The sequence below is a fragment of the Stegostoma tigrinum genome, chromosome 38 (assembly GCF_030684315.1).
Source record: "Stegostoma tigrinum isolate sSteTig4 chromosome 38, sSteTig4.hap1, whole genome shotgun sequence".
Classification (NCBI taxonomy): domain Eukaryota; kingdom Metazoa; phylum Chordata; class Chondrichthyes; order Orectolobiformes; family Stegostomatidae; genus Stegostoma; species Stegostoma tigrinum.
The window spans coordinates 19,044,300-19,053,315 of NC_081391.1; the positions used below are offsets into that span (position 1 = coordinate 19,044,300).

The 9,016-nt window shown below is 46.3% G+C and overlaps 1 protein-coding gene across 1 annotated transcript; it reads left to right on the top strand.

The window, feature by feature from the left end:
• Positions 1-6,016: 6,016 nt before the first annotated feature.
• On the top strand, positions 6,017-8,657 carry LOC125447154 (potassium voltage-gated channel subfamily A member 2-like). Its single transcript, XM_048521335.2, has one exon. It carries the CDS (start codon positions 6,173-6,175, stop codon positions 7,619-7,621), a length of 1,449 nt encoding a protein of 482 aa, XP_048377292.1. The 5' UTR covers positions 6,017-6,172; the 3' UTR covers positions 7,622-8,657.
• The last annotated feature ends 359 nt before the right edge of the window (positions 8,658-9,016 follow it).

Genomic DNA, 9,016 nt, shown 5'->3' on the forward strand with positions numbered 1-9,016 from the left:
CTGCACTCAACTGTGTCCGTATGTCCCTCTGGGAAGGATGAGGAGCAGAGGAGTGGAAAGTGGAACATATGAAGATGGTCCGGAGGGCCTAGAATACACCTCCTCCCACCCACCCTCCTGCAAAAATTCCATCCCCTATTCCCAATTCCTCCGCCTCCGCCGCATCTGCTCCCACGATAAGACATTCCACTCCCGCACATCCCAGATGTCCAAGTTCTTTAAGGACCGCAACTTTCCCCCCACAGTGATCGAGAACGCCCTTGACCGCATCTCCCGTATTTCCCGCAACACATCCCTCACACCTCGCCCCCACCACAACCACCCTGAGGATCCCCCTCGTTCTCACACACCACCCTACCAACCTCCGGATACAACGCATCATCCTCCGACACTTCCACCATCTACAATCCGACCCCACCACCCAAGACATTTTTCCATCCCCTCCCCTGTCTGCTTTCCGGAGAGACCACTCTCTCCGTGACTCCCTTGTTCGCTCCACACTGCCCTCCAACCCCACCACACCCGGCACCTTCCCCTGCAACCGCAGGAAATGCTACACTTGTCCCCACACCTCCTCCCTCACCCCTATCGCAGGCCCCAAGATGACATTCCACATTAAGCAGAGGTTCACCTGCACATCTGCCAATGTGGTATACTGCATCCATTGTACCCGGTGCGGCTTTCTCTACATTGGGGAAACCAAGCGGAGGCTTGGAGACCGCTTTGCAGAACACCTCCGCTCAGTTCGCAACAAACAACTGCACCTCCCAGTCGCAAACCATTTCCACTCCCCCTCCCATTCTCTAGATGACATGTCCATCATGGGCCTCCTGCACTGCCACCATGATGCCACCCGAAGGTTGCAGGAACAGCAACTCATATTCCGCCTGGGAACCCTGCAGCCATATGGTATCAATGTGGACTTCACCAGTTTCAAAATCTCCCCTTCCCCTACTGCATCCCTAAACCAGCCTAGTTCGTCCCCTCCCCCCACTGCACCACACAACCAGCCCAGCTCTTCCCCTCCACCCACTGCATCCCAAAACCAGTCCAACCTGTCTCTGCCTCCCTAACCGGTTCTTCCTCTCACCCATCCCTTCCTCCCACACCAAGCCGCACCCCCAGCTACCTACTAACCTCATCCCACCTCCTTGACCTGCCCGTCTTCCCTGGACTGACCTATCCCCTCCCTACCTCCCCACCTATACTCTCTCCACCTATCTTCTTTACTCTCCATCTTCGGTCCGCCTCCCCCTCTCTCCCTATTTATTCCAGCTCCCTCTCCCCATCCCCCTCTCTGATGATGGGTCTAGGCCCGAAACGTCAGCTTTTGTGCTCCTGAGATGCTGCTTGGCCTGCTGTGTTCATCCAGCCTCACATTTTATTATCATATGAAGATGGTCTACTGTTTAAACAGATTCAGATTGCACCTCAGAGACAGTAAGAACTGCAGATGCTGGAGTCAGAGATTACACAGCATGGGGCTGGAGGCACACAGCAAGCCAGGCAGCATCAGAGGAGCAGGAAAGTTGACGTTTTGGGTCAGGACCCTTCTGAAGAAGGAATAGAAATTCTGAAGAAGGGTCCCAACCCAACACATCATCTTTCCTGCTCCTCTGATGCTGTCTGGCCTGCTGTGTTCATCCAGCTCCACACTGCGTTCTTTCAGAATGCACCTCATCTGCATTTGAATTGCTATTACTTCATATATCATCATCATTACCTGACCGAAATCTATCTCAGTTTAAAATTTCCAATTGCCCTTGCATCAAACAGCTTTTGTGTGAGTTCTGATTAACCACCCACTCTACTGGTTTCACTGCTGAATACCCGAGCTCTAACCTTCCTGACTTGTCTTCGATTCCCCCATGGATACATTTTTAAAAATTTATTTGCCAGATATGGTCTACACTGGCTTGGACAGCATTTATTGCAGAGGGTAGTTAAGAATCAAGCACATTACTGTGGGTCTGGAATCTCCTATAGACTAGACCAGGTAAGGATGGCACATTGCCCTCCCTGAAGGACGTTAATGACCCACAATGCTTTTACAATAGTTTCATGGTCATCATTAGAGTCATAATTCCAAATTTCTCTTGGATTTAAATTTCACAATCTGCCATGGTGGGATTTGAATATAGGTCTCCAGAATACTATCTGGGTCTCTGATTAATAGTCTCGCAATAATAATAGCGCCATATCTTAGGCTATATTGGCTTTGCAGAGAGTACAACTTGGGTTTACAAGAATGACACCTGGACTTTAGGGGCTAAATTATGATGATTGATTATACAAATTAGGTCTGTTTTCTCTAGAATTTAAAAGGTTAAGGGATGATCCGATAAAAGTTTTGAATTCATTGACAGGAAAAGAGAGGATAGATATATTATTTCCACTGGCTGGAGATTCTAGAACTAGGGGCATAAAGGAAGCACTTCTACACACCAGAAGTCCTCGATGTTTGGAACTCTCTGCCACAAATGGCAGCGGATACTGGATCAGTTGTTAATTTGCAATCTGAGATAGATAGATTTTTGTTAAGTGAAGGCATTAAGGGACATGGGCCAACAGCAGCTATATGGAGCTAGGCCACAGATCAGCCACGATTTCATTGAATGGTGGAACAGGCTCAAGGGATGAATGGCCTATTCCTGTTCATATGTTCCCACAATAACACAAAGACATTGCCTGCCTTGAATATACTTCAATATCGATGTCAAACACAAAATCTAGTCATGTGGATTTCTCAGCAACTCTGTTTGAAGTACTGTGGATAATTTTGACCTTTTATTGCTCCTTCATCCTTTCAAACATTTCAATTTCCTAAGTATTCTAGGACTACTACACTTGCCTTTTTTTTTACTAAAGACATTTTCTTTAAATCCAAACTCTTTGACTAAGCTTTTCCGCATCCTCCCTTATGTGGCTTGGAGACAAAATTTGTTGTGCACTGCTTCTCTGAAGCACCTTGGGACATTCTGCTATGTTAAAGGTTCTATATAATTGCAAGATGTTGAAGAACAGACCTGTGACAAACCTAAGGTCCCTAAATATGAAATAGCCTTCAATGAATCCAATAGGAAATGAAAGGAAGAAAGTTACTATTAGCGAGAATGTGTATTTCATTACCAGAAGGAGTAAGATACTATATCAGTGAAGGTAAAGTCACCATGGTCCCAGAGGGCCATGTGGCTATTCTTTCCTTAGAGAGAGATGACTGCAGTGAACCGAACCTTAAGGTCGCCGTGCCTGAGGTGAGGGGCAAGGTTGTGAGGATGGGTGCTTTCATGGTAGCATCAACCAGTGTGGGAATTGAACCCATACTGTTGGCATTATTCTGCATTGCAAACCAGCCATCCAGTGAGCTGAGAGACCAGAATGTGAATTACTATAATGCAAAAGAAGGCCATTCAGCCCATCATGTCTACACCAGCTGTCCAAATTAGTGTTTGCCTCAGTCACCATTCCGCCCATGACTTTATACTTTCTCCCTGTCTCTCTAGGAGAGGCGATGGCCTAGTGGTATTATCGCTGGACTATTAACCCAGTGAACAAAGACAGAAATTGCTGGAAAAAAACTCGGTAGTTCTGGTTCTTAGCAGTTCTGTAGAAGGATCACTGGACCCAAAGTGTTAATTTTGATTTCACTCCACAGACCTCCTGAGTTTTTCCAGCAATTTCTGTCTTCATTTCTGATTTTCCAGCATTCACAGTTCTTTTGTTTTTTTTGTTTAATGTTCTAGGGATCTGGGTTCAAATTCTGCCATGAATTCAAGAAAAAATCTAATACAGAACATGAAACCATTGTTGGGCAAATCCCCATCTAGTTCACTAAGGCCCTTTAGGGAAGGAAGTCTGGCCTACATGTGACTCAGTTAACTGCCCTCTGGGCAATTAGGGATGGGCAATAAATGCTGGCCTAGCCAACAACGCCAGCATCTGATGAATGAATTTCCTTCTGAATGCTTTAATTGAACCTACTTTCACCACTTTAACACACACCGGACCCCAAACAAGTTTTGCACATTCACTTTTACTTCCTTAAGAAGTTTGATAAACATAGAGGATGAGGAGAATAGAAAGAGATGCCAATAGGGTGTAAAAATGAAGGGTGAGTGGAGGCTGCTGTGCAGAATAATTGTCAGTGTAGGTCAGTGCTAAAATGGTGCTATCAATTCTACATAAGACTGACACAGTTACACGAACATGGGCCAGCCTGGCCAGACCAGTCGCCACAGGTACAGTTTCATCTGTTTATCTTCAACACACTTAAATTACAGCCTTTCTCTAAAAATGACACTGCCATGTGCAAACTTTAGGATGCAGACCAGGCTGCCTGTGATCATATTCAGATTTTTGACAAAGTAAAGAATAGTAGCAAATTGAATCGAAGGAGAAAAAGATAGAGGGGTTTACGGAAAATGCAGGCAAGAAACCAGATTCAAGTGTCACATAGCAGGGAGCGCAACAGTAGAACAGTTGAAAGGGTTCAGAAAAAACTTATAAGGATATTGCCAGCATTGGAGGACTTAAGCTAAAGGGAGATGCTGAATAGGTTGGGGCTATTCTCCCTGGAGTGTTGGAGGCTGTGGGATGACCTTATAGAGGTCTATAAAATCATGAGGAGCACGGATGGGGTAAATGGACAAGGTCTTTTCCCCAGGGTAGGGGAGTCCAAAACTAGAGGGGCATAGGTTTAAGGTGAAAAAGGAGAGATTTCAAAGGGACCTAAGGCGCAACTTTTTCACAGAGAGGGTGTATGGAATGAGTTGCCAGAGGAAGGGGTTGGGGCTGGTACATTTACAACATTGAAAAGGCATCTGGATGGGGACATGTCAGCTGCACTACTGTTGTGCCACAACCAACAGCTCCAATTGCAAGATGGTGGCACAGTAAAAAGGACCAACCAGAGCTAGTCTGCTCTGCCTGTTCTCTTTTCTTTCTTTTTCTCTAATTTCTCTTTTTTAAAAATATGACTGTAATGACCACCCTTTTGACCGTGTCTTATTTCTGTAAAGTAATGCAACAGCTCTTCTGTTTTCTTTCTCTTTTTGTTCCTACGATTTGGACCTAGGTAATTGTGCTTTAGGTGGGACCATAACTGATGACAATGTAAAACTTTACACTGTACTCCTGCACACCAGTACTTGGGTGCATATGACAATAAAAGATATTCTAAGGATGACTAGGAAGGGATCGGAGAGAAATGGGCCAAATGCTGCAAATGGGACTAGACATCATATTTGCATGGACTGGTTGGACTGAAGGGTCTGTTGCCGTGCTGTACATTTCTATGACTCTATATCAGAACAGTGGAGAGAGAGAAAGTGTCAGAGTAAACCAAGATTTTGTTTCGAAAGGTGAGAAGCAAAACAAAAGGAAACATTTGAAAAAAAGTGAACTAGAAAATTGAGAGGAATGAATACATTCAGGAAAAATAAAGGGAACTGGTAAATATATCCAGGAAAAAAAAGTGGAATTGGACGCAAGTCTCCAATAAATATATCCAGGAAAAATAAAGGAGATTGATAAATAAATCCAGGAAAAATAGGGGGCTTGAACACAAGTTTCCAATAAATCTATCCAGGAAAAATAACGGGAATTAGTAAATATATCCAGGAAAAAAGGGAAGTTGGACACAAACCTCCAATAAATATATCCAGGAAAAATAAAGGAAATTGGGCTCAATTGTCTAATTCCCTTTATTTTCTTCTGGATATATTCATTTCTCTCATTTTTCTGTTTGTTCACTTTTTTTTGGACGCTTGTGTGTCCCATCTCCAAACAAATTTCGCTGTCCCCGGGTGGGGGCTGTGCGACGCTGATGGAGGCTTGAGCGAACGTAGCAGCGAAAGTGTTAAAGAGGCGGTCCCGTTTGGAGGGTTTATTTCTGTGTCATCAGCCGGAGTTGGCTGAACACTTGATCTCGATGCCGAAGAGGGGCTGGCTGCAAAACGATATACTGTTTAATATTGCCAAAAAAAAATAACACACACACACACACACACACACAGAGGTCTTGCATACAACCCCTACCCAACCCCCTCCTCCAATCTCTCTCTCTAAAAAAAATCCCCTTGCTGAGCTCCTGTCTCAGTGCTAGCGTGGAGATCTGAAGCAGCAACATGTGAGAAGAGAAGGCTCCCTCAGTTTGTGAGCAGCGGGAGAGACCATGGAGAAAGCTCTGTGCCATTATCAGAAAAGCTACGAGCTCTGTCGGCAGGGCCATAATGAGTGCTGCGACAGGGTGGTTATTAATGTATCTGGCCTCCGCTTCGAGACCCAGGTCAAGACCCTGCGCCAGTTCCCAGACACCCTGCTCGGGGACCCCCAGAGGCGGATCCGCTACTTCGACCCCCTCCGCAATGAGTACTTCTTCGATAGGAACCGCCCCAGCTTCGATGCGATCTTGTACTATTACCAGTCCGGGGGCAGGTTGAAAAGACCTAACAGTGTCTCCCTGGAGGTCTTCATGGAGGAGCTAAGGTTTTACGAGTTGGGTGACGAGGCCATGACCCGATTCCGGGAGGATGAGGGTTTCATCAAAGAAGAGGAAAAACCAATGCCCACCAATGAGTTCCAGAGGCAGCTTTGGCTGCTCTTTGAATACCCTGAAAGTTCTCCCCCTGCCAAGGTGGTGGCCATTATCTCAGTGTTGGTGATTCTGATCTCCATTGTGGTCTTCTGCTTGGAGACCCTGCCCGAATTCAGGGATGAGCAGGACCCTACCTTGCCCATTCACCCCCACCGGGGCAACAGCACCCACCTTGAGGACATGGGCAACCCCTTCCACGACCCCTTCTTCGTGGTGGAGACCATGTGCATCTGCTGGTTCTCCTTCGAACTCTTCCTGAGGTTTATCGTATGTCCCAGCAAGGCGGGCTTCTTCAAGGACGTCATGAACATCATCGACTTTGTGGCCATCATCCCTTACTTTGTGGCGCTGGGCACCGAGTTTGCCCGGCAGCGAGGGGTGGCACAGCCCGCCATGTCGCTGGCCATCCTCAGGGTCATCCGTCTGGTCAGGGTCTTCCGAATCTTCAAGCTGTCCCGGCACTCCAAGGGCCTGCAGATCCTGGGCCAGACCCTGAAAGCCAGCATGAGGGAGCTGGGCCTGCTCATCTTCTTCCTGTTTATCGGGGTCATCCTGTTCTCCAGCGCCGTCTACTTCGCCGAATCCGAGGACAAGAACACCATCTTCACCAGCATCCCCGAATCCTTCTGGTGGGCCGTCGTCACTATGACCACTGTCGGCTACGGGGATATGTACCCCAGCACCCTGGGAGGCAAGATTGTGGGATCCCTCTGTGCCATCGCTGGGGTGCTCACCATCTCCTTGCCGGTGCCTGTGATTGTCTCCAATTTCAGTTACTTCTACCATCGGGAGATCGAAAGTGAGGATCAAACCCAGTATTCCCATGTGACGACCTGCCCTTACCTGCCCTCCACTCCGAAAACGCAGTCGGTGATGGAGAAAAGCCAGGAGGTGGAAGACGAATGTATCGACAATTTCTGTACGCCTCTACAGAACGACATGTTGGATGGATTTTGCCCCACTGATGGTGGGATTCCAGAAACTACCAGCTCACCAAACAGGAAACCCTTGGTCACACAAGTTTGAACTCTGTTTCTCCCCCTCCCCCCACCCAACAAAGTTTCTGAAGTTGCCTTAACCATGAATGCAAACAAAGGAAAGGGGGAGAAAAAATGGCAACACTTAAAAGCTACACTTAACTCCAGGGCTTGTTTGGTTTACGTCCACCCGTAGGTTTTGGTTGGGCACGGGGGTGTAGTTTTGGCGATGGTCAGTTTATCTGGACAACTGTAAGCTCATGCTCAAAGAAAGAGAGAGAGAGAGAGAAACAGACAGAACAAGCCTGTAAAAATTCACACGACACCAAGTCTGACTTGCTGGCTTGTGTTTTTTTTTGGGGAGGGTGAGGAAGAGCGGGCTATCGGTGTCAGTATTTCTCTTCAAGGTAGGAAGATACTGTTCGGATTGAGAAATGGCAGCGAGCTCTCTGCACCTTCAGATTGTAAACGGAAATTGGTGACTTGTTTCTCCTAGCGGACCGTCCTATTTATTGTTATTTTTTACCAAGCGTGCCAGGTTCAAAATGCATGGGTATTTGTTAATATATTTATCCAGAATAAACAAAAAAGGACTTGGCAGGTTGGTGCCTGTAGTGTTTAAAGCATTGATCTTATATGAGTGAAAAAAATGTTTTGAATAAATTGAAAGCCTGTGTTGTGTAATGGTAGAAATTCCCAGCACTATCCCAGTATAACTGAATTAGCTGAAGACACCTTTTTAACAATTACATAGAAACTAAGAAAATAGGAGCAAGAGTAGGCCATTCAGCCCTCAAGCCTACTCCAGTGTTTCATACTGTCGTAGCTGATCAGTTCCTGTTCCTACTTTCTCCCCAGAATCTTTGGTCAGTTTAGCCCTAAGAACTGTATCTAACTCCTTCTTGAAATCATTCAACCGCTTTCTGTGGCCGAGTATTCCACAGGTTCACCAGTCTCTGGGTGAAGACATTTCTCCACATCTCAGTCCTAAACGGCCTACTCTGTATCCTTAGACTGTGAGCCCTGTTTCTGGGGAACATCTTTCCTGCATTTACCCTGTCGGTTGAATATTGTTGATTGAACCCAGAGCTCCATTGCAATCAAAAGTATAATGCCTTGTTGGGTAACTGCAGCTCCCTCTCATCTCTTGAATCTATAGGCTTTGAGTTCAGAGTTATTGAGACCCTCGCATTCACACTCCAGTACAGTGCTGAAGGAGCGCTGTACTGTCAAAGGTTCCACTGCATGAGATGTTAAACCCCAATCCCCTATCCTCCCTTTGAAGGTACTTCTATTATCCGTAATGCACTTTGGAATATCCTGTGGCGGCAACAGGTGCTATAGAAATGTAAAATTATCTATCAGCTTTGTTATCACAAGAACTAGTAAGTGTCCATAGTCCCAGAAGGCCACTCTCTCATTAGAGAGTGAGACAACTGATGGT

What these genes read in the sequence shown, in the direction of transcription:
- LOC125447154 (XM_048521335.2), top strand. Translation starts at nt 6,173, where the DNA reads ATGGAGAAAGCTCTGTGCCATTATCAGAAAAGCTACGAGCTCTGTCGG.